At 37.9% G+C, this 27071-nt stretch overlaps 1 protein-coding gene across 1 annotated transcript in view; it reads right to left on the bottom strand.

Moving 5' to 3' along the window:
* The window catches only part of CDC42SE2 (CDC42 small effector 2), a 144869-nt gene extending 121900 nt beyond the window's left edge, over positions 1-22969 (bottom strand). The window contains exon 1 of the mRNA XM_032425028.1: positions 22321-22969. Coding sequence (XP_032280919.1) covers positions 22321-22466 — 146 coding nt within the window. The 5' untranslated portion in view covers positions 22467-22969. The remainder of the gene's footprint in view (positions 1-22320) is intronic.
* Between the last annotated feature and the right edge of the window lie 4102 nt (positions 22970-27071).

Genomic DNA, 27071 nt, shown 5'->3' on the forward strand with positions numbered 1-27071 from the left:
GTAATTTTAAGCTTCCTAGTAGCCACATGAAAAAAGTAAAAATAAGCATATAAAATTAATTTTAATAATATGCCACTTATGTACATAAATTTGTAAAAATTCTGTCATTTCAACATGCAACCAACATAAAACTATATTAATGATGTATCTTACTTTTATTTTTTTTAAAGATTTTATTTATTTATTTGACAGAGAGAGAGATAGCGAGAGCAGGAACACAAGCAGGGGGAGTGGGAGAGGGAGAAGCAGGCTTCCTGCCAAGCAGGGAGCCCGATGTGGGACTCGATCCCAGGACCCTAGGATCATGACCTGAGCCGAAGGCAGACGCTTAACGACTGAGCCACCCAGGCGCCCAATGTATCTTACTTTTTAAACTCAGCCTTCAAAGTTGTTTATATTTTTTTATACTTAAAGCACAACTCAATTCAATATAGCTATGTTTCAAATGCTCAATAGCAACACATGGCTAGTAGTTACAGTGCTGGGCAGCTCAGTACCAGATCTCTAAATAAATATTTCCAAAAATTCTCCTTTATTCTTTGTTAATTCTAAAATAAACATGAATATGTGCTAAACAGATAATTATAGATATATGAGAACACACATGCATATACATCACACTCTGGCACATACCAAACCCAGATGGTTTTTTTCTTTGTTCTTTCTTTAACCATCAGTTCTTAGTTACAGTGAGCTACACTTCAATCAGAGGATTAAGGTATAAGTGGTACATGGCTTTCTAATTTCAAATTCCAAAAATACTACAAATCAGAACTATATAGCCAACGTAAAGTAAGACCAGGCAACCATGATAGCTAGGTTAAAACAAAATCCTATCTTGTACAAAAGAATACAGGTTGGTTTTGATAGTAACTTTACTTGAGGATTATATATTTTTCTTTGCTTTTCCTTTGAAGACAGTGAACTAGACTTTTGGATTCTACATAAGCTTGTTTTTTCCTTCTACCATTTCTTTCAGTATCTCCATTATTGAGAATGAGGGCTAAAACATATTGGAAATGGTGGGAAATAGGAGTCATACATAGCAACCACCTGAAGACGCATAGAAAATCTGTAACACTTCCTACTGGGATCTTCAAAGATGATTCAGACAGTAATCTTGCCACTAGGGTGGATACATTCAGACAGAAAAACAAAAAAACAAAACAAAAAAACCAACAAAAACAAACCCAGAACCCATCCAAACACATGTAACACATGTAATAAGACAAGGTGGAACACCGAAAGAGACTGAGAGATACCAAAAAACATACCATGAGTATATGTAAGAACAGAATCCTAATCAGTGGGGATGAGGGAAGGTTTCCTAGATAAGTAACCTACGTGAGAGGTTTTGAAAAAAAATGGTCTTTGGGGCACCGTTCCTGCTCTCGCTATCTCTCTCTCTGTGTCAAGTAGATAAATAAAATCTGTAAAAAAAAAGAAAAGAAATTCCCATGAAGTAGTCAAATGGTCAAAATGTTAATATCCCCCCCCTCAAAAAAAGTTAATTTCCTTTCTCTTTTAAGGCATCAGGCTCTTTTAAGAGATTTTAATAATTTTTCTTTTTGCATTTAACCTACTTTTTAGTAGAGCAGAATATGTAATTCTTCATTGTGAGAAAGGAGAAAAATGAAAAAAAAATTGTCTTGGACACAATACATGAATAGCAGAGTAATTCATGTAATTACAGTGCCCATTGAATCTGACATGTAAGCAATTACTGTTCATAAGGAGGTAACTCTAGTTAATACAAAACTGTTCATAGTAATGGAAAATAAACCAGGAAGAAGTCAACCTCCGTAATACTGATGATTTATTAGAAACACAAATGATCGTAAAATAACCATGTAGGTACTGTAAATTCCATTTCAAGTTTTCACATACTATCCTTTATGAACAAATGCTATATGGAGCTCATCAAGAACGTAACTGAAGCAGGAATATTTTGAAGTTCAAAGGTTATATGTGAAATACTTTAATGATATGGCCATATACATCAACTTTATCCTTAAAGCAATACCATGCATTTTGTCTTTCTGCCCTAATTATTATCATCTCCTATATAAAGCCCAACTCCTTAGTACGATGTAGTGTCTTTCTGTGGATCCAGCATCATTTCCTCCCCATGCCCACAGTCACCCTTCTCTGACCCTGCACTCAATTCTCTGGATCTCCAAAGGTGTCACATTCCCATCTCTCCCTGATTTCATACATTCTGTTCTTCTATGCCAAAAAAAAAATCTGATGCTTCCTTTCATTTTTGGATAATTCCTCTGAAGCATCTGCTCTTTTCGGAATCCTTTCTGGATCCCTCCAGGCGGGGTCAAATGTCCTCTACAAGAGCTATCTCTATGATATAACTAACCAAACTGTGCCCAACTTCCTCTTCACACTAGAGTAATGCTGGAGCCGGAAGCTGTGGTGGCAACTTCTTGATTCAGCAGCTTCCTGGTTAGAGCTAGAGCCAGAGCAAGCGTGGGCCAAGTGTCCGTGCGGTTGCAAGGCAGGGCTCAGAGATAAAACACTCATCTCACAGCCAGGCTGGCCTGAGAACAAGGTAAAACCTAGAGTTATATTGTACGTGGAGGGTCAGAAACAGAGAAGAAGCAAAAAGTCGTTTGTGGGTACAAGAGGGAGAACTTGGGAAGACTTCAGAGGCAGGGTGCACGTGGTGTGAAGTGCAAAGAGCTGTTAGAATCCACAGCTGTGCTGCTGCTGGTTTTTCCTTGTCTTCCACTATTCTCCATCCCCTCCCAATAGCTTAAGTGCAGACTTCCATCACTCAATTTCCACTGCTTACTATCGGACCTGCTGCACAGTTGGTAGACAGCATATATCTGTTGAATTACATTGAGTCCTATTAACCATTCTTTAAAGACCATTTTTTTGAAAGATTTTATTTATTTACTTGACAGAGAGCACAAGCAGGGAGAGGGAGAAGCAGGCTTCCCGCTGAGCAAGGAGCCCGATGTGGGGCTCGATCCCAGGACCCTGGAATCATGACCTGAGCCGAAGGCAGACGCTTAACGACTGAGCCACCCAGGCGCCCTTCATGGGAATTTCTTAAAGGGAAAAAGACGAAAGATTTTTTTAAAAGAAATAACTAACTTTAGTAAAAAGAATGATCTCCACAGTGATTTCCTGGTGTAGAAAAATAAAAAGAACTAAAGGGGTTTATTATAGCTTTTTGCTTCAGGTAAGACCTGCCCAGCATATTCTTTTGCCCACCAAGAAATAATTTCAGTCCTCCTTCCATAATCCATTAACTAATAAATTGTCAATCAATAAGACAGATATATAAAGTATTAAAACAAGTCATCTATTTGTTAAGAATTTTGATAAGTAGCTATAGTGCTATTCATTATTTCACTTGTTTTTATATAGTTTTATTGCATCTGTACATATTCTTTCAAAGCACATTTTTTTAAAAATGGACTTCTTTTTAGTAGTTTTAAGTTTACAGAAAAATTGAGTGGAAAGTACAGAGAGTTCCCATACAGCCCTCATCCCCCCACCCCTATTATTAACATCTTGCATTAGTGTAGTATATTTGTGTTATGATAGGTTTTTTTATGTTTTATTTTTTTATTTTTAAGACTTTATTTATTTATTTGACAGAGAGCATGTGCACAAGCAGGGGGAGCGGCAGGCAGAGGGAGAAGGAGAAGCAGATTCCCCGCTGAGCAGGGAGCCCGATGTGCGGCTCGATCCCAGGACCCTGAGATCATGACCTGAGCTGAAGGCAGACGCTTAACCGACTGAGCCACCCAGGTATCCGTGATAGGTATTTTTTTAAACAAAGTTTTCAACTTTTCTCTACAGAGGTCTTGGATATTTTCTATTAGATTTATTCCTTCAGACTTGGTATTTTTTTTTCTCAAGATTTATTTGAGAGAGAGAACATGCACACACACATGCACGTGTGAGATGGGGGAGGGGCAGAATGTCAAGCAGACTCCCCACTGAGAGGGGAGCCCCACTGGGGCTCAATCTCACGACCCAAGAGATCATGACCTGAGCCAAACCCCAGAGTCAGACCTTAACCAACTGAGGTGCCCCTGACATTCTCTATTACTGCAAATAGTTTCTCCTCTTTAATTATGTTTTCTAGGTGTTTGGTGCTAACGTAGGAATGAAACTAAATTTTGTCTTACATCTGACATCTTATTAATTTGTGGATTATTTTGGGTTTTCCACATAAATAGAATCAGCTGCAAATATTGACCATTTTACTTCCTTCTTGCTAAACCTTATGCCTCTACAATGGTTAGGATGTCCAATATAAGATTTAATAGAAAAGATGATCTTTCTCTCATTCCTGTTTTTAAAGGGAATACTTCTAATATTTTCTCACTTAGAATAATATTTGCTTTAAGTTATCTATAGATACTGTTACATAAAGGAAGATGAGGAAGTAGATCCAACATATATGTAATTGGTATATAACTGGTATCCTCAAAGGTATGAATCTCCCCGATAAAGGACCATCTTAAGTATTTAAGGACATAAATCAAGAAAACTTTTTCTCCAGATAAAAGGTAACTTATCTTTTACTCTACTATGAACCAACCAACATGAAACATATCCTAGCAAAAAAGTTACTGAGCATCAAAGATAAAGAAAGTAAATTACTCCTCAGGTATAAAAGCAATGGAAGTACAATTCTGAATATGGAGAAATTCAGGGAGTTCTTCAACAAACTACTTGAGGATTTACTTTCACTGAGAGATAAATGAAGAAACTATGGCAAAAGAACAAAGTATGCAATGTTGAATTCATTTAACTGTGAAAACAGAACAAAATAAAGGTGTATGGTTAAAGAAAAATATATAAATGTCACAAACTCTAAAGTAATGTTACCTTTAACAAAAGTTGGCACCAGAAGAAAAAAAAGGTACAGGCTCAAGTAATACATATAAGAAAATTCATCTGGCATTGGGATTTTTAAAAATCCCTCCAGGAGATCTGCTTTGCAGCAAAATTTAGGAACAACTGCACGATGGAAATAATGACAGTCACTTTCCTGTTTAAGCCTCAGCTCAGCGCAGAAAACACTGTTAACTTCTACCAGTCTCAGGACTGTTGAACAAGGAGATAGCAGTGGTAAAAATCTGTATGTGAAATTGTGTATGAGAAAACTAAGTATTTTTTTTCTTCTTGGTATGACACATTGTTTTAACATACAGTCTCAGCAAGAACAGACTGTTCTTGACTATGAATCTTGCCAATTGTAATAGAAGTCATTAACAAAGTTATACTGAATAAATCCAACCCCAGGATACTCTGTACCGGGAACAACCATATCAATCATGGAGACTGACAAGAGAACAGTAAGCACAGTACAGACCCAAAATAAATACATTAGAAAACAAACAAACAAAAAACAAACAAAAACCAGAAATAACCACCTGTAAGCTCCAGTATCCAGCAAATTCAAGAATACTTGGGGTCTCCTCCTTGGGAGGAGAGGAGGGGGCACTAACAGAACCTTGTCCTTTCTTTCCTGTACCCATAATGGTCTTATTCCATTGTGGGTTTGCTCATCAGCCTATTTGCTTGTCTGGGGTTTTGCTCCACATAAGCAGCAAAATCTACTCCAGATATTTGTATCAACCCATCAGGCTGACTGTAATTCTGAGCCATTGGTAGTCAATATCTTTGCTTTTCTTCTACATTTTCTCTGTATACTATAGGAACAGCTCCTACCATCCCTTATTATGGTTCCTCCTGTAATTCTGAATCACCAGCTTCAGCCATAAAAAAATACACATTCACGTGTACATTTGTTTTTCTGGTAGAAAAACTACCCAGAGTTTCCTTTCTGCAGTGAATCTATCTTTTCAGAGTGACTTGCATACTTTCACATTTTGAGGCCTAGTTGATCTTGCTGCTGTGACCTAACCCCTCAGGACTTAGAGTAGATTCCTCAGCAGCCCCTCTTGCTCCTGGGATCATGGAAATCTGTGGCCACTCCACTCACTCTGAGGTTAGCAGACACCTTGGCCTTCTGCCCTCCTGGGACTTAAGACACTGGGCCCAGTCCAATTTCCATTTTTGAAAATGTTCTGGGGCATCTGTGTGCTCAGTCCACTAAGCATCTGACTCTTGAGTTCAGCTTAAGTCATGATCTCAGAGTCCTGAGATCCAGCCCCACAACAGGCTCTGAGCTCAGTGGGGAATCTGCTTGAGATTCTCTCCCTCTGCCCCTCCCCCCACGTCCTCTCTCTCTCTCTCTCTCTAATAAATAAATGAATAAATTTTTTTTAAAAAAAGAGAGAAAATGTTCTTTGTGTGCTTGAAATGAACGTTTTCTGCAGTTGTGAGTGCAGTGTTTTCTATATTGCATTAAGTCAAGCTTGCAAATTACATTGTTTAAATTTCCTTACCATTTCCTGTTTTTATATCTATTTATTCTATCAATATCAAAAGAGGTGGTTTAATATCACCAATTATGATTTTGATTTAGTCTAATGTCAATTTTGCCTCTTAAGTCTATACAAATTTGGAAATTTATATCTTCTTAGTAAACTGGATCTGGACCTTTTATTTTTATTATTATTATTATTTTAAGATTTTATTTTTAAGTAATCTCTATACCCAATATGAGGCCTGAACTCACAATCCTAAGATCAAGAGTCACACACCCCACCAAATGAGCCAGCCAGGGGCCCCTGGACCTTTTATTATTATTAAGTATTTCTCTATCTATAATAGTAACTTTTTGTTTTAAATCCTGATATTTATTACAGCTACATTAGCATTCTTTTGGTTTAGTATTTATATGGTTTAACTTTTGCCATTTATATGGTTTAACTTTCCTGTTAATATGGTTTATATGGTTTAACTTTTGCCATTCTTTTACTTTCAACTTCAAGATCTCCACTCAAAACAATGAGAGTTTACAGAATTCTAATTTGACAGCCATTTCAGTCAGCACATTGAAACTATCAGTCCACTGTTTCATGGCTTCCATTGTTGTTCTTGGGATCTAATTGTGGCTCCTTTAAAGGTATGCACTGCAGATTTGAGCCTGGGCAGAAGGAACTCCAGCTCAGACAATCCAGAGCAACTGTTCCTAGATCAAAGTCCTCTTTCTCATGGATTGAGATTATGAGCCTCCCGAGCTAACCTAGAAAACCTGATTTATAAGGAACTTTAACTTTTTTTGGACATCAGAACCTCTTCCTTTTCACCAAGAATTTTTGCTTCAGAAGTGAACAAGTACTGAGATCAAGATTGGTTACCTAATTCATGTGCCCTGTACAAAATGAAAATGTGGGGCGCCTGGGTGGCTCAGTTGGTTAAGCGACTGCCTTCGGCTCAGGTCATGATCCTGGAGTCCCTGGATCGAGTCCCGCATCGGGCTCCCTGCTCGGCGGGGAGTCTGCTTCTCCCTCTGACCCTCCCGACCCTCCCCCCTCTCATGTGCTCTCTCTCTCAGTCTCTCTCTCTCAAATAAATAAATAAATAAAATCTTTAAAAAAAAAAAACAAAATGAAAATGTGAGGTTACTTATTTAAAAATAGTAAGAATAAAATAAACCCACAATTATATGGTCAATTAATCTTCAACAAAGGAGGCAAGAATATACAGTGAGAAAAAGTCTCTTCAACAAATGGCATTGGGAAAGCTGGACAGCTAGGTGTAAAAGAATGAAACTGGACCAGTTTCTTACACCATACACAAAACTAAACTCAAGATAGATTAAGAACCTGAATGTGAGACCTGAAACCATAAAAATCTTAGAAAACAGCACAGGCAGCAATTTCTCTGACATTGGCCAAAGCAACATTTTTCTAGGTATGTCTCCTGAGGCAAGGGAAACAAAAGCAAAAATAAACTATTAGCATTTCATCAAAAGAAAAAGCTTCTGCACAGCAAAGGAAACAATAAAAAAACTACAAGGCAACCTAAGGAATGGGAGAAGATATTTGCAAATGACATATCCAATAAACAGTATCCGAGATACATAAAGGACTTATATAACTCAACACCAAAAAAAATAATAAAATAAAATAATCCAATTAAAAATGGGCAGAAGACATGAACAGACATTTCTCCAAAGAAGACATACAGATGGCCAACAGACACATGAAAAGATGCTCAACATCACTTATCAGGGAAATGCAAATCAAAACCACAACGAGATCACCTCACACCTGTCAGAATGGCTAAAATCAGATAAACAAGAAACAACAAGTGTAGGCAAGGATGTGGAAAAAAAGGAACCCTTGTGTACTGTTGGTGGGAATGCAAACTGGTACAGCTACTGTGGGAAACAGTATGGAGATTCCTCAAAAAAGTAAAGATAGAACTACTCTATGAGCCAGTAATTGCACTACTGGGTTTTAACCCAAAGAATATAAAAACAACTAATTTGAAAAGATACATGCACCTCTATGTTTACTGCAGCATTATCTATAATAGCAAATTACAGAAATAGCCCAAGTGTCCATCGACTGATGAATGGATAAAGATGTGTTATATATATAAATATATACAATAGAATATTACCCAGCCATAGAAAAGAATAAAATCTTGCCATTTGCAACAACATGGATGGAGTCAGAAAGTATAATACTAAGTGAAAGAAGTCAGCCAGAGAAAAGCGAGTACCATATGATCTCACTCATATGTGGAATTTAAGAAGCAAAGCAAATGAGCAAAAGTAAAAAATAAAAAAAAGAGAAAGAGAGACAAACCAAAAAACAGACTCTTAACTCTAGAGAACAAACTGATGGTTGCCAGAGGGGAGGTGGGTGGAAGGATGGATGAAATAGTTCATGGGGATTAAGAGTATATTTATCATGATGAGCACTGAGTAATGTACAGAATTGTTGAATCACTATATTGTATGTTAACCATATTGGAATTAAAATTAAAAATAAATAAAGTGAGTAAGTAAGTAAGACTATCAGAGAGCAATAGCAGAATATTAAACCAAGTTCAGGATCCTTCTGAACCTGGGAGCCTGTGTGATTGCACAGGTTGCGCACCCATGAAACTGGCCTGTGTGAGACAGAATCCGCTTGCTGATCTGATCTATTACTCTTTTGCACAAACAGAGCATTTGTTCCATTCATTAGGACTTCGATGAAACTCAAAGGAAAAGAAAGCTGATCACAAGAAACGAATCCTATAACTTCAGAAATTGATAACCTTCTTACAAACATACACAGACTTTTTCTAGAAAGAATATATGAACGAATGAATTCTTACAATTCTCAGCTGTTGACTCAGAAGATAACTTAACCCTAATTATACTAAACAAGCAGAAGTGAGAGAGTAAAAAGACTCATTTACCACAACTATGACCACTTAGAAGAAGGTAGTACTGAAGAAGAAGGAAAAAAGAATCCAGAATTGACTTCTGTTTTCTGAACATTTACTCATAGCTAACACCATCCTTTAGATTTCACTGTGAAAGCAATAACTTAGATGAAGTAAATACATACTAGCAAGGAAATAGTAGTTGTGGGATCTGTGGAATGTAGGAGTATCAAAGCAAATTAAAATTTAGATATCTGATAAGATACCATGCTTTCAACAGGTTGGGCAAATGAAAAGCAATAATACTATTCATTCATTCAACAAATGTTTATTGAGTGCCTACTATATGTCAAGTAGAGAGATAGTAAAAAAAATAAGATTGTAGGGGCACCTGGGTGGCTCAGTTGATTAAGCGTCTGCCTTTGGCTCAGGTCATGATCCTGGAGTCCTGGAATTGAGCCCGCATCTGGGCTCCCTGCTCGGCGGGGGGGTCTGCTTCTCCCTCTGCCCCTCCCCCCACTCGCACTTTCTCTCTCAAATAAATAAATAAAATCTTAAAAAAATAAGATTGTATATGTATGTATATGTATGCATTGGAGATGAGTGCTAAAGAGAAAAAAAGTGGGTAAAAGAAATATGGAGCAGAGAGGGATTGAAATTTTAAACTGGTGGTGGTCAAGGTAGATTTCACTGAGAAGGTGACTTTTGAGGAAATGCTTGAAGAAGATGCAGGTATTATGAGAGTTTGGAGTGTGTTCATGGATATGAAGACATTAAAGATAAAGAAGTAAATGACAGATGATGGTCTGAGAGAAGGATCAAGGGACATAGGCAAAGGGGTTAAACCTGTAAAGGTTAAAGACAATTCATTTTCTGAAATCAGAGAAAATGACTTAAAAATGAATTCCGAACAAAGTGCATTGTAAACTGCTGACATTTATACAAAGTTAAGGTAATTTTAGCAATCTTAAATCCTGTGTGGCATATGACAAAACCTAAAGAAATAGTGGTTATATTAGAATAGAAAAGAAAGTGCATAGGATAAAAAGGCAAGAATTTATAATTTGACAGTTAAAGTATAGAATAGGGAAAAACAAGTTCATTTAGAATAATACATGAGAAGACAGTAGTTAATGAATTATTAATATCACAGCTTATAAAGGAAGTATCATGCAAAATAAGACCATAATTTTATAATCTTGAGAAAAACAAAATATATGAAGGAAATTCAGGGGTAGAAATTATCTAGCATGCACCAGAAATTTATTTATTGTCAACAAACACTAGTTTGGATTTCATGTTCCCTGGCAATGAAAACAAAAATGAATTACATTATGGCATATATTATTCAGTGTCTGACATAAGAATGCATACAGGGGTGCCTGGGGCTCAGTCAGTAGAGTATGCAACTCTTGATATGAGGGTGGTGAGTTCAAGCCCCATGTTGAGTATAGAGCTTACTTAAACAAACCAACAAACGAAAAATAAATAAAATAGAAAAAAAAAAAAAACGCATACAAAATCACTGATACAGGCACATATTTTTCCAGAACTTTAGGACAAATTTACTCTAAGTCCTTTGATGTTTAAAGAGAATTGGATAACATAACAGACATTTTTACTACGATTTTATTAAAACCAGATAATTGTTATTAAAAATTTTATAAACCAGAAGGCATAACATCAGATTGCAGGTAAACAAGGGTGTAAGTCACTTGTTCTGTAATGATCTTATAATACAGGGATTTTTTTTTAATGTTTACCTTTTTTTTACATTTATTTATTTATTTATTTAAGTACTCTCTACACCCAACATGGGGCTTGAACTCACAACCCCAAGATCAAGCGTTGCATGCTATACCAACTGAGCCAGCCAGGCACCCAACGATACAGGGATGTTTACTCTTAAAAGAATGTTGCTTAAGTTCTGAATAAGATCTGCCTGGAGTTCAGAAGAGAAAGCTAGGAGTTTTGCTTGGTTGCACCTCATTATATAAATGCACTTTCTTGATACCTTACAAAGTCCTAAAATAAATGGTCAGTATAAATCAGATGTACAGGGGTGCCCGGATGGCTCAGTCAGTTAAGCATCTGCCTTCAGCTCAGGTCAAAGGAAGAGTAAGAAGAACAGAGTCAGAGACAGGAAAAGATAAAAGGACACATACATGAAAGAGAAAGTAAAAGGATAACCCTTTTGTTGGTGTTGGGTAAAGAGGCTTTGTAAAGGTCTGAAGACAAAGAAAAAAAAGCTGAGAGGGAAAAAGGAAGACAACAACAAGAGAGAAGACTAATGAGACTAATGAAGCATCATTCCGAAAAGGTGGGCAGGGAAGGTTCAAGAAACAGCATGACTCAAGACTCACAAGACTATTTAAAAAGTAAGAATGCGGAGCACCTGGGTGGCTCAGTCAGTTAAGCGGCTGCCTTTGGCTCAGGTCATGATCCCAGAGTCCTGGGATCGAGCCCCACATCGGGCTGCTTGCTCAGCAGAGAGCCTGCTTCTCCTTCTCCCTCTGCCTGCTTGCCACTCCCCCTGCTTGTGCTTTCTCTCTCTCTCTCTCTCTCTCTGTGTGTCAAATAAATAAAATCTTAAAAAAAAAAAGAAAAGAAAAGTAAGAATGCTGAGGGGCGCCGGGGTGGCTCAGTTGGTTAAGCGTCTGTCTTGGGGCTCAGATCATGGTCCCAGGGCCCTGGGGCCCAGCCCTGCATCAAGCTCCCTGTTCATGGGGGAGTCTGCCCCTCCCTCTCTCTCTGCTCCTCCCCTCTCCTGCTCGTGTTTGCTCTCTCACTCTCTCTCTAATAAATAAATAAAACCTTAAAAAAAAAAATCAGATGTACAGTTTGAGAAATAACCAGCCAAAAATAAACATACAAGAAAGGTAAGAAGTAGAGGAACTTAATACTGCTCCGTTTATGAAAGAACAGAATGGAAAAGTAGTTTATATTCTGAGCTAAGCAGAAATAAAAAAAATCCATAACATGAATTTTGAAATTCAGAAAAATGTTGCATAAAACATAGAGAAATGTTTAAAGTCTGTAAATGAGCCTATAAGAAAGAAAAATTCATAGGTGCCAGAAATGAAAGATAATTCATTTCTACGGTGGGAAGTGTATGAACTGATACTAAGGCAGATTACTGGATACAAATGTTGATCCTAAGAGCTGGAGACTGGGGTGTAATAATCATAGGAGAACATAACATAACAGCTTTGGCCCTTTCAAAGCAGAGATATAGAACTGATACTTCCTATAAAAAGAAATGACCTGTGGAAGGGTTTCCCCTCTGGGTAGACAAACTCTGTCAAATCAGAGAAACATCAAGGAAGTTTGCTTTGAACAGGACTCTGGGATAGAGATCCCCACTCCCCCACTGAGAAACAAAACGTAAAGTTAAGCCTCTCTCAGATGTGGAATCTGAATTTATTCTACCCCTATGGTGAGGGAACTCTCAGCCTAGCCATTAATATTAAAACTGGTGCCGGACCCCAGTGAAAAACACCTAGGGTGCCAAGCAGTAGCAAATCCCAAACTGCTCTTATAGGGATGCTTCTTCAGCAGTGGTGACATGAATTTTGTACTCAAGGTTCACAATAAAAAAAACAAACCCGTTCAAGATACACAATAAAAAAAATCACAAAACATCTAACATTATGTCCACAAAAACCCAATAAACAGGAGAATAAGGAAATGCAAGAACTTAGTTACAGAAAAATATTTCTGCAAAATAATTATTTTTCAAATTATTAAAAAGATGAAAGAAAATGAAAAAAATTATTGTTATTAATAGTAATAATGAATTTTTATTTTATTTTTAAAAATATTTTATTTATTTATTTGAGAGAGACAGAGAGAGAGCAGAGAGAGGGAGAAGCAGACTCCCTGCTGAGCAGGGAGCCTGACACAGCTGGATCCCAGGAACAGGAAATCATGACCTGAGCTGAAGGCAGACACTTAACTACTCAGGCGCCCCAATAATAATGAATCTTTAAAAGAAAAAAGATTAAAGAAAAACAGGAAACAGAATTATAGGATAATACATTGAAAGACAACACACAATTTTGATTTGAAAAATATATAATTTCCAGGGGCACCTGGCTGGATCAGTCAGTGGAACATGTGACTCTTGGTCTCCGGGTTGTGAGTTCAAGCCCCGTGTTGGGTGTGGAGATTACTTAAAAATAAAATCTTAAAATATATGTATATATATACACATACATATATATATAATTTCTAGAAATGAAAAACAGTGATTTGAATTGAAAAATTCAATGAACCTATTAAAGTACACATTATACACAACCGAAAAAAAACCAGTAAAATGGATGATGGAGCAGAGAAAATTATTCAGAATATATGATGAAATGATAATAAGATGGAAAATAAGAATGAGTGAAAGATGAAGGAATGAAGAATGAAGGATGAATGAAGGACAGGGGCACCTGCCTGGCTCAGTCAGTAGAGTGTGTGACTCGTGATCTTAGGGTTGTGAGTTTGAACCCCACGTTGGGTGTAAATATTACTTAAAAAAATAAAATTAAATTAAAAAGAAAGAGAGAGAGACATGAAGGATATAGTGAAATGCCCAAAGTAGTCTGAAAGGATTTTTTAAAGTAATTAATTTTTTTAGAAGGTGGAGAGGGAGAGTAAGAATCTGAAGCAGGCTCCATGACCAGCCCAATGCAGGGCTCAATCTCACAACCCTGAGATCGTGACCTGAGCCGAAATCAAGAGTTGGACACAACTGACTGAGCCAACCAGTGAATGGAGTGAATAGAGAGAATATAAGAGAGGCTATATATGAAAATATAATGGCTAAGAATTTTCCAGAAATGATGAATAGAATAAATTCCCAAATCAGCGGAAATTGGACAAAGACTGGAGAATAATGAATAAAAATAAATCCACGTCCAGACACACTGCAGTGACACCACAAAATGCACAGATTAGAAGGAAACTATCATGGCAACCTTGAGAAAAGATGGATACTTCAAAATACTTTAGTTAGAAAGAAAAATCTGGAAGACACTGGGAAAAACAATTTCATTGATAACAGATATATCAATAGCAACTGCAGAAACCAGAAAGCAAAGAATAATAATTTCAAAGCACTGAAGGAAAAGAGCTGTCAGAACAGAATTCTGTATCGAGTGAAACTATCATTCACAAGTGAAAGAGAAATAAAGACATTTCAGACAAAGCGATTAAGGCAGGCTGCCTCTCGCAGACCTTCAGGAAAAGAACTTTCTGAATGAAAAGAAAGCTAAACTAAGGCAGAGTGAGATCCAAGAAACAATGGTAATCACACGACTAGGAAATATTAACCTAATAAAACAACAGCAAAAATGACTAATTTGGTGTTTAAAATAGGTCATTTCCCCCTCTGTCCTCCAAAAATAGGTTATCGATTTTTGAGAACTAGATAAGCTTATTGCAAAGTTTACATGGAAAAATAAACCCAAATATTTGGGGAAATTATGATATAGGAGAGTAATGAATGGGAACTCTCTCTACAAGACATCCAAACATTTTTTTAAATCAAGATTATAATTAGAATAATGTGGTCTGGCATCTGAACACACAGACAAATCAGTAGAACAGGATAGAAAACATGAAAGTTGTTGTAACGTGTTGGAATTCCAACTTACAATGGTTCAATTTATAATTTTTTTTGGCTTTATGATGGTACAAGTATATTACACATTCAGTATAAAATTGCACTTCGGGAATTTTCAATTTTGATCTTTTCCCAGGTTAGCGATGTGCAGTCCAGTACTTTCTAGCGATGCCGGGCAGTGGCAGTGAGCCACAGAAGCGGGTCAGCCGCGCAATTATGAGAGTAAACAACTGATACACTTACAAGCATTCTGTTTTTCACTTTCAGTACAGTATTCAATAAATTACGAGATATTCAGCACATTATTATAAAATTGGCTTTGTGCTAGATGATTTTGCCCCAGCTGTAGGCTAATATAAGTGTTCTGAGCACATTTAAGGTAGGCTAGGCTAAGATATGATGCTCAGTAGATTAGGCAGATTACATGCATTTTCAATTTAAAGTACTTTCAACTTACGATGGGGTTATTGGGAAATATTTATATTGGGAAATAACCCCATCGTAAGTCATCTGTATATGACAAAGGTAGCACTTCAAGTCTTGTGGAAAATATAAATTAGGCGAATAGTGTGTTAGAGTAACTGGTAGATTTCAGGGAAAAAAATAAATTTAATCTCTACCTAACTAAAACCTCACACCAAAATAAAATCTAAGTGGATCAAAAACTTAAATGTAAAAAAATTAAAACTATAAAAATACTATAAGAAAATAAAAAGAATATTTATGAAAAATCTTGAAGTGGGAAAGACTTTTCTAAGTGTGATCCCAGAAACTGTAAGAGAAAATATTGATAAACTTATTACATGTAAAACCAAAAATTCCTGCACAGCAAAACAGAAACCAAACCAAAACAAAACAACCCAAGAAACTCCTCCAAAATCCCCTAAAAACACTAAAAGACCAATGTCAATCTGGGAAAAAAATCTTGCAATTCATATCATAAACGAAAGAAAAAAACCAACAATTGTATAGTGAAGTGGGCATAGGATGTGAACTGATAGTTCACAGAGAAGGAAATACCAATGGTTCTTAACATATGAAAATATATAGAAAGACTTTTGACTTGAGTCACAGTAAAAGAAATGCAACTTAAGACTCCAGTAAGATGGGTTCTTTACCTATCTGATTTGTAAACAACACAAGAGTTTCTAACACACTATTAACAAGGGTATGGAGACATCTTTTTTTTTTTTTAAATATATATTACTGGTAAAAACATATATGATGGTGGGGTGCCTGGGTGGCTCAGTCGTTAAGCGTCTGCCTTCGGCTAAGATCCTGATCCCAGGGTCCTGGGATCGAGCACCACATCCGGCTCCCTGCTCAGCGGGAAGCCTGCTTCTCCCTCTCCCACTCCCCCTGCTTGTGTTCCCTCTCTCACTGTGTCTTTCTCTGTCAAATAAATAAATAAAACCTTAAAAAAAAAAAACCCCACACGTATAATGATGGAACCTGAAGGTGATTACAGGCAGGTAAATGCTAGTTTTCAAATAAACCCCACAATTTCATTTATATAACAGAAGTGAATTTCTTGTATATGAAATAGTCCAGTGCAGAATTTCCTAGTAGTGGGAACAGGTGATGGGAAGGGAAGAGATAGGGATAGAGGTCTGATCCATGAAGGGATAGAGGTCTGATCCATGAACTAACTTACTCAGGGACCTAGGTTGATGGTAATTCTGTCCTCCGTAATAGGTAGTTTTCGAAGTTGCCCTGAGTAACAATACCCAGTCAACAAAGGCAGAAAGAACTTGGAAAACTGTACATGGTAAATATCTTAGCTTGAGATGCTTTAACAAAATACTGTAGACTGTGCCTTAAACAACAGAATTTTTTTTCCTCAAGTTCCAGAAGCTGGATGTCTGGGTTCAGGATGCCGGGATGCTCACATTCTGGTGAGAACCCTCTTCCAGGTTGCAGATGGCCAACTTCTTGTATGGCAGAAAGAGAGCAAGCTAGCTTTTCTGCCTTTTCTTTTATGGGCATTAATCCCATTCATGAGGGCTCCACTTCCATGACCTAATCACCTTCCAAAGGCTCCACCTCCAAATGCCACTGCACTGGGATGAGGGTTTCAACATGTGAATTTTGAGTATTTACAAACATTCAGTCCAAAACAAGAAGTTTGTGTGTGTGTGTGTGTGTGTGTGTGTTTAATTTTCAGTCCTTTAATTAGAATGTACCAAATGTCCTTCCAAACTGCAACTTAAGGGGCGCCTGGGTGGCTCAGTCGGTTAAGCGTCTGCCTTCAGCTCAGGTCATGATCTCAGGGTCCTGGGATCGAGCCCCACGTCCGGCTCCCTGCTCGGCGGGGAGTCAGCTTCTCCCTCTACCCTTACCCCCCGCTTGTGATCTCTATCTCTAATAAATAAATAAAATCTTAAAAAATAAAAAGTTTAAAAAAAACCAAACTGCAATTTAAATGGAGTATGTAAGTTATAAACTCTTTGAATAAACTTTTTAAAAACTGAGGTTAAAGTTGCCTATATATGTAACATTACATCAGTTTCAGGTAAATGATATAATTGGATATTTGTATACACTGTATACCAACCCTCACCATACAAAATTACAAATTTTCTTTGCTTGTGATGAGAACTTTTAAGACTTACTCTCTTACCAACTTTCATATATGCCATATAATATTATTGGCTATAGTCACCATGGTGTACATTATATCCCTATGTCTTATTTATTGTATAACTGGAAGTTTGTGCCTCTTTTTTTTTTTTTTTTTAAAGATTTTGTTTATTTATTCGACAGACAGAGACAGCGAGAACAGGAACACAAGCAGGGGGAGTGGGAGAGGGAGAATCAGGCTTCCCACAGAGCAGGGAGCCCGATGCGGGGCTGGAGCCCGATGCGGGGCTCGATCCCAAGACCCTGGGATCATGACCTGAGCCGAAGGCAGATGCTTAACGCCTGAGCCACCCAGGTGCCCCGAAGTTTGTGCCTCTTGACCCCTTTCACCCATTTTGCCCACCCCCAACGGCCTCCTCTTTGGCAACCAAACCACCAATCTATTCTTTGTATCTATGAGTTTCATTTTGTTTTTTCATTTGTTTTTAGATTCCACATATAAGTGACATCATACAGTATCTGTGTTTCTCTGTATAAATTATTTCATTAGCATAATACCCTCAAGGTACATCCATGTTGTCACAAATGGCAAGCTTTTGTTTTTTTATGGCTGAGTAGCATATCTATGTACATATATATATCTCAGATCTTCTTTATCCATTCATCCATTCATTTATCCATCCATTTCCATATCTTTATAAATAATGCTGCTATAAACATAGGGGTGCATATCTTTTCAAATTAGTGTTATCATTTTCTCCAGACAAATACCCAGAAGCGGAATTGTTGGATCATATGATAGTTCCATTTTTAATTTTTTGAGGAACCTCCATACTGCTTTCCATAGCAGCTGCACCAATTTGTATTCCTACCAACAGTGCACAAGGGTTCCCTTTTCTCTACATCCTTTTCCACACATGCTCACCAACACTTTTGTAACAGGAAGTTTTAATGGGGCATCTATAGGAAAGCAGTGAAATTCATTTGGATTATAATATGCTGCAGTTAAAACATACATGCCCTGTGATGCATGCCCTCTGAGGAATTTATACTATAGATATATATACCTGTATGCAAAATTAGGTTTATACAAATATGCTCACTTCAATATTGTTTTTAGTAGCAAAAACATTAAACAACCTAAATATCCATAGTAGGTGTTTTGTTAAATACATTGTGATATGTGCACGTAATGGCTATTATAAAAAGAATTATAAAGCTGTTATATTATTATCTTTTTATATGTATAATATAAAATTTATATTTATATGTTATAAATATATAAATTATTACTAGTAATGAGAAAGCTCTATATATGTACTGATATGAAATAATCTTGAAGAAGTATTTTTGGATGAAAAAGCAACATGTAGAACAGTATGGGTCATATACCAACATTTACATGAGAAAAGAAAATTTTATGTACACACTTTATACACTTGTATATGCATATTCTGCCTCTGGATGGATATACAAGAAACTGGTACTAATGGTTGCCTCTGCAGAGGGGGCCTTGAAAGCATGGCACAAAGATGGGAAAAAAATCTTTCACTGTACAGCTTTTTGTAGCTTTGAAAAAAATTTTTTACTATGTACAGCCTAGTCAAAACATAAAATATTAAAAAAATAAACCAAAATATAAGAGAACAATAATATGGAAGATGCTGGAAGTTAGGCAGAAACACACTGATGAGAAATAGTCAGAAGGACTAGACATAGTTTTAAACTTGAGATATTTTAAAGACATCTATGCAGGATAAAAATCCAAGTAACCACTAACAGAATAGATAAAAAGATGTATAATTCTGAAATAAAGTAGGGGTAAAGAAAAGTTATTTACTTCAGCAGAAGGCAAAAAGGGAGAAACAAATGAAAAGCACAAAAGGGAAAATGTAGGAATAATTCAAATATGTCAGAAATTGCAGTGAATAGGAGCTGATTAACTCACAAGTAAAAGAAAACTTTGGGTAGGCCCTTCTAGATTGTCCAGCCTGCCAACCAGCAGAGATGTGAGAAAAGCCATGTTACACCATTTGGTCCCCAAACTGGCCCAGACCAGAAGAGACCATCCAATCAACCCACAGAATCATAACAATCATAAATGTTAAGCTACTATGTTTTGCAGGAAAACCTAATCAATAGAGTTAGGATTTAAAATAATATAATAAAACATCTCAACAATTTTATGCTATTAAATTTAAAAACCTTAAGATAATTTTCCAGAAAAAGATTAATTCCAGAAACAGATTCGAAAAGAAAGAGAAAATATGAATGAACATAAACCATGAATTGAAATTACACCCTAATTTAAAGCACTAGGTTTAGAGTTTATCTGAGACTTAAAAAAAAAAAAATTCAAATAACAGCTAATTTCTAGAAAATACAAAAGGAGGAAAAAGCCACCACTGGTATAACTTTGATACAATATTACACAAGAACAGAATGGAGAAATGAAAACGAAAGGTCAGTCTTGTGATAAACACAGATGAAAAGCCCCAAACAAATGTGTTAGCAAATACTCACACAATGTTGTATGTCAATTATATCACAATAAAAGTGGAAAACAAATGTTAGCAATAAAATCTGGCCTATACACATTCATACACAGAAAACACATATACGTATATTTACAAATACATCATGATCAAGCAGGTTTTATCGCAGGAATGCAAAGCACATTCAAGAGTGAGGAAATCCTTAACCTAATTTCCTTATTGTATTCATTAGAAGATTTAAAAAGAAAGTCCATTTAATCATCTCATCAGGTAAAGCAAACATGAAAACCTCTTGGATGACTATGAATGTACAAAAACTTTCCTAATCTGAAGGAGGATACCATGCAGCTTTTGACTTGTAGCTGTCAGCTTTATTTCTGCACTTGCTTTTTCTCTTCTATCACAGGGGGCTGGAAGCCTGACAATTCTGTTTCCCCTGCTCCCTTGCTGTGGTTTGGTTAGGTTCTGCCAAGGGGAGACGCTGGCGAGGACGTGAAAGGTGGCAGAGGGAAAGAAACCATTTGTCTCCTTCTGTTCCCGGCCCTAGCAGCGGGAGCAGCTTCACCAGCTGTGCCCCAGCTGCCCAGAAGTACAGCATGCCTGGGCTCTGAGAACCACTTTCACCTTTCTGCTCCTTCGTCTTTTTAACAATTTTATAATTAGTTCTCTGTGTTAACTACCCTCTGACATTCCTAAAATGGTTTCTGTTTTTCAGACTGGTTAATAACTGATACAGACTGCAACAAACATCATTAATCGTGGTGAAACATTAAAAGATTTTCCTGTGGAGTCAAGACTGGGACAAAGATGCCGCCTTTACTGCTTTCCAAGGAATATTTTACTGGAAGCCTTAGTCTGAGCAACAGGATAATTAAAAGGAAATGAATTACAAAGAATTAAAAGAGGGCAAGAGAACTGTCAATACAAAAAATAGGATGTTTGGCAATGCTTCTTGGTGCTATATTAAACCAAAATCAATTGCATGCTTATAAATGCTATCTGAAGGATTTTCAGAGAGGGCTCTGGTGTCTTTGCATAAGGGAAACTGATCTTAAAGGATCAGGGCATTGCCCTTATGACCTCATTCAATCTCAATTACTTCCTTTGAGTGCCCTCTCCAAATACAGCCCCACTGGGGGTTAGGGCCTCAATATAAATTTGTGTGTGTGTGTGTGGGGGGGGGTACACCGACATTCAGTCCATAACAAAATGTATGCCCTGAAAGAAGGTGAGAAGCTAGGCTGCTTGAGTTTGCACTCCAGAAAAACTGAGGGATACTTAATTGCTTTTAGAGTCAAATGTCTTTTATTAAAGAGAATAGAGCCTTTGAATAACTCAGATAAAGGGCATAAGTCTCACGGAAACCAGAGACTAAAGCCAAAATTCCAATGGATTTCATGGGAACTAGAAAGTCACCAGGGACCAAGGCTGCTCTATGTTTATAGTCTATGGGGCAGATTCTTTATATGGTGCTGTAGATTGGGTAGACAATGAGAGACATGTCTCATACAGTTACTAAGCATGAAGTTAGCAGTGCACCTCTAACAAATATTCCATTCATTCATGCATTTACTATATACACCTATACATTGACTTTATACTTAGCAAGAAAACTTGCCAATGGAGATTGAAATATGAAAGTCTAAAATAAAATTAAATTGTATAAATTAATGTTTAATTTAGTTTTATAAAACAACTGTACCCAACCTGACACTGAGTCATGAGTTACCAAATACAGAAGTTACATTTCATAACTATAAAGCCCTACTTCTTTGTAAGACCACATCTTGTAAAGGGATCTTCTTTATTAGCATTATTTTTTAAAATTTTACTTCCAGTGTAGTTAATATACAGTGCTATATTTGTTTCAGGTGTACAATACAGGGATTCAACAATTCCATATGTTATTCAGTGCTCATCAAGATAAGTGTACGCTCAATCCCCATCACCTATTTCACCCATCCCCCACCCAACTCCCCTCCGGTAGCGGTCTGTTTGTTCTCTAGAGTCAAGACTCTGTCTTTTTTCTCCCCGCTTTGTTCATTTATTTTGTTTCTTAAATTCCACATGTGAGTGTGAGTATCACATGGTATTCGTCTTTCTCTGACTGGCTTGTTTCGCTTACTGAGGGGACACCACCGCTCTACTCTGAACTGCCACGCTGTGCTCCAACCAAGCCGCTGTTCACGCAGGAGCCCGTTTTACACTCCCTGCCCGTCGTCGTGCCTGCCACAGCGGCTTCACCTGGGTCCCCGCTCCCTTTTCCTCAGGCTGCTGCTTACGCTGCTACTGCTGTCCCCCACGCCCTTCTTGGCTCCTCCACATGGGTTAGGGCTGCCCCAGATGCTGTCACTCTACCTGGATACTACTTCTCGGTGCTGTGCCGCTCGGCCCGGCTCCACGGCTGGAATTGTGCTTTGGCTCCTGCTTCTACCGCCGTCATCCTCTGTGGCCGAGCAGACCTCACTGGGACCGCAGCTGTGCCCCAGGCTGCTAGTGCTCATCTTCCGTTTCTAAAATAGGTAGGGAAACAGTTTCCTCTTTCCTGTTTTCTGTCCTCCTATAGAAGTCTGTGTCAGGATTGCTTGGGGTCTAAGGTGCTACCAAGTTTAAGGAGTCTGTAGTATTATCCACACGCTTCCCTGCCCTTACACATCCTCCACATTGGCGATTAGAATGGCGACAGAGCTTAGGGGGAGGTCGCATCAGAGGCATTGCACGGTCCCCAGAAATCCTCTTGAAATTGCAGGCCTTGTGACTTAGTTTAGTTTATCATGCCAGGCTTCCTTCCTTGAGATTGTGCCATACTTCTTCCAGGAACTGCATAATCCACTTTTCTTTTACCCAGTTTTCCACTCAATTTGAATTCCTATCATGAACACAGTTCAAATACTTGTCCTAGAAGATGCATTAACTTGTGGCTCAATCAGTGACTATGAACAGATCCAGTGGTAGCTGTGGGCCTCACCCCACACTAAAATATGGAGGACGGTCATGCCACTGCAGCAGTTAAGAATTCTCATTTGGTTTTATCAAACAGAAATAACTTTCCTATAATATCAACTATTCATCAAATATATATATTGTACAGATGCTTCTAGTACATTGGGACTACAACAAGGATTTTTACCATCAAGCAGCTAACATTTTAGTGAGAATACAGACAATAAATAACAAATACAATAAGTTATATATTAGCGGGTGATGACTACAGAAAAAAAGGGAACAGTAGAACAGGATAATCAGAAATGCCAGTGGTGTATGTGTTGCCCCTGTGTGAGCGTGTGCATGCATGCACGGCCACAGCTGTAGTAGGAAACCAAGTGGTCAGAGCAAGTCTCATTGAGAAAGGTCCCTCACTGAGGGAAGACATGAAGGAAGGGAGGGAGTTAGCTAAGGAAAAGAACGTTTCAGGGGGAGAGCACAGCCAGAGGAAGAGTGTGCCTGGGGTAATGGAGTAACAGCAAAGAGGCCAGTGAGTGAAGGGGACAGTAGAAAGAGATAAAATCAGAGAGATAATGGGATGCCAGCTTAAATAGGACCTTCAGCCTATCGTAAGAGTTTTGCTTTTGATCCAAGTAAAATGGGAAGTTACTAGAGGATTTTGAACAAATGATATGGTCTGTCTTACCTTTTTAAAGCTCATTCTGCCTACTGAAATGGGGTTTAGGTTAGAGGAAGAGAGTTCTGGCTTAGTTCAGGTGAGAGAGGTGGGTGGTTTAATCAGGGTAGTAACCAAGGAGGTGATGAGTAGTTTCATTCTGGTAATATCTGATGGAAGAGTCAAATAGGAATTCTTGACAAACTGGATGTGTGAGATACCATAACAGTCAAAGAGCTAACTCTGAGATTTTTGACCTGAGCAGATGGAAGGCCAGAGTTGTCCAGGATGCCAAGATGCCAGGATGGAGAAGGCTGCAGTTGGGCCAGGTTTGAAGAGTAAGATCTGGAGCTCTGTTTGAGATCTGTCAAGTTTGAGATTCCTATTAGATTTCAACTAGGCAGTTGGATATGTAAGTCAAGAATTCAAGAGAAAGATCAAAGCTGATGAGATACCTTTGGGATTTGTCAGATTAGAGGTGACATTTTTAGCCCAGAGAACAGAAGAGATCATCAAGGGAGTGAATGTGGACACAGAAGAAGAGAGGGCCCAGGACTGATCCTGAGGCACACTCCAGAACTAAGAGGTTAGAGAGAGAAGAGACCAGGTTAGCCAGAGGCTGAGAAGAAACAGCTAGGCAAGTAGGAGGAAAACCAAGAGTGTGGGATTGTGGAAGCCCAGTGAAGAAAGTACATCAAAGAGGAGGGAATGATCAGTGTCATAAATGCCACTGGTCAGGTAAGATGAGGACTGAGAACTGATGATTGGAATGATCCAGTGAGGTCTCTTGATGGCCTTACCACAAACAGATTTGGTGGAGCAAGGTGGGCAAAAGCCTCATTGGAGTATATTCAAGAAAATGGGAGGGAAACAATGGAGAAAGAGTTTACAGATGGCCATTAAGAAATTTAACTGTAAAGAAAATGGGCAGTAGATGGAGGGGAAAGTAGGTCAAAAGAAGCCTTTTGTTCATTTTATTAAAGATGATAGAAACAATGGCATGCTTGTAGGCTGATGGAAATGATTTCGTGGAGAGGGAAAAATTGCTAACCTGAGCCAAGGAGCAGGAATGACTGCAGCAATGTCCGTTACTGGGTGAGAGGGGGTAAGAGCTAGTGCACATGTTGAAGGACTGCCTTTAAACAGAACACGATGAGTTCACCCACAGTAACAAGCCATTTTGGGGGAGTTTTTATTTTATGTAGAAAATTGCATGTTTTTATCTGATTAATAATATTGATTGTAAGAAAGCAGAATGTCTGTCAGATTAATGGAAAGTCGCCTTTTCAAGTTGGTAGTTGTGCCCCCAGACATCCTCCTGCCAGTACTCATCCTGCAGACACATGTCCAATCCTAAGAGTGGAGTCCACGCCCCAGACTTATTTGGGGTAAGCCCAAGAAGGCCAAAGACCATCTTTCTGATGGTCACTGACGTTCAATTCTGGGTTGAAGATGCTCCAGATTAGATTAAAACATCAGGAGGAAAGAAAGAAAGAATCACATTTTACAGTCAATTGAGTTCCATTTAGGACTAGAAAGGAAGAAGAAAGAAACAATTTTCTATTTTAAGTAAATGGATAGGGTGACGATGAGTCAAGTAAATTAGCTAAGAAACAGTGCTAGGAAGAAGGAGAGAAAATAATATGCTATTTAAAAAAAAAATGGATGGGGTGACAATGATTTAATTACCTTGGCTAAGAAACGAGTTAGCACTTATGGTACTTATTGGGGGGGAGAGGTCCGGAGACTTGAATCTGGGACAAATCTGGAAGCTTGGCAGCAAGCAGAGTAAGAAGCAAAGATTTGATAAATGGTAAAAAATGATATTATCATCTGTATCTGTTTTTCTGAGGGAATCACTGGGAATGGCATTGAAAAGTTCAGGGTATGTCCCACATTCATGACCTCCTGTGTCCATGCCAGCCCACATGTCACTCTGTTAAAGAAGCCTGCTGAGATAAAACCAATGGACAAGAAGCAGATAGTGTGTCATCTCCAGCCAAAATAGGATTGGAGGGGATTCATCTGCAATAAACACACAGTAGAAATGCAAAGGCAAGTTCAGTGATGTGTGGGTCTTCATTTCCGTTCATTTTGTTTTATGTTTCATTTAGCAATAGCTCTGGTTTCTTTTGATTCAGTGTCATTATCAAATAATGCAAATAATAGGTGACATATTAAGAATTTACAATGTGCCACGCACTGTTCTAAGTAGTTAAAATTTATTAATTAATCTCAAGAAGGAACTATTATTTTCCCTTTACAGATGAGGAAACTGAGACACAGGAGAGATTAGATAACCTGAACCTGCACACAAAGCTAGTGGCAAAGCTTGTTTTCTTGCCTACTCTGGAATACTCCATCTCAGGACTTTTGGATGGCTAAGCACTTTTTATTGTATTTGTGTGTGTTTGTGAAAAATCTGTTTTATCTTTGAATTATGAGGTTCTATCCCAATATTGAAAAATGAGGGGTGCCTGGGTGGCTCAGTTGGTTGGGTTCAGACTCTTGGTTTCGGCTGGGCTCATGATCTCAGGGTCGTGGGATCAAGCCCTGGGTCAGGCTCCATGCTTAGTGGGGAGTCTGCTTGAGATTCTCTCTCTCCCTCTGCCCCCACTCACCCTTGCTCACTCTCTCTTTTTAAAAAATGGATAAATCTTTTCTAAAAAAGAATAAAAAAAAAGAATAAGGGGTGCCTGGGTGGCTCAGTTGGTTAAGCGTTCAACCCTTGGTTTTGGCTTGGTTAGTGATCTTGGGGTCGGGGTCCTGGGATGGAGCCTCGCTGTGTTGGGCTCCATGTTTGGCATGGAGTCAGCTTGTCCCTCTCTCTCTGTTTCTCCCCACCCCCTGCTCTCTCTCTCTCATAAATAAATAAAATCTTAAAAAAAAAGAATTAAAAAAAAGAAAACTGAGCAGAACTTTATATGGTCTTCACAGAGATATTAAGGTAGAAAACCTTAGCTACTCTTTCTTTTGAAATCAAACAATTTCTGGGAGCATTCATCCATGTGAGCATTATGTAATGATGAATCAGAGCTGTCTGAAAGGTTTGGGGAGTGATATATTATTCATATTGCTAATTGCCTTATCACTAAAATTATAACTTTACACAATGTTTATTGTGAATGCTCTTCAGGTAGAGTTTAGTTATTTAAATGATTTCTAACTTTATGTATACATATGAATCAATGATAACTTGCCATGTTCTTTTCCGTACCAATATTTAACAATTAATAAAATATTAAATTTGCACAATTCACCTACAGAAAAGAGCTCATGGGAAGTATGAAAAAAGAGGGCTGCAAATAGAGAAAAAAAGTGTGAAAGAAAAAATTATGTGTGTAAGTTAGCAGAACCATTTTCTTCTTTAGAAATTGTAGAGGAGGAAAAATGAAACAAGTCAGAAGATATTCTTGTTAGGCATAAAGATTCTCCATTCTGTGAAACTGGACCATTTTCTTACACCACACACAAATATAGACTCAAAATGGATGAAAGACCTAAATGT

Source organism: Phoca vitulina, unplaced genomic scaffold (genome assembly GCF_004348235.1).
Source record: "Phoca vitulina isolate PV1807 unplaced genomic scaffold, GSC_HSeal_1.0 scaffold32, whole genome shotgun sequence".
Lineage (NCBI taxonomy): Eukaryota > Metazoa > Chordata > Mammalia > Carnivora > Phocidae > Phoca > Phoca vitulina.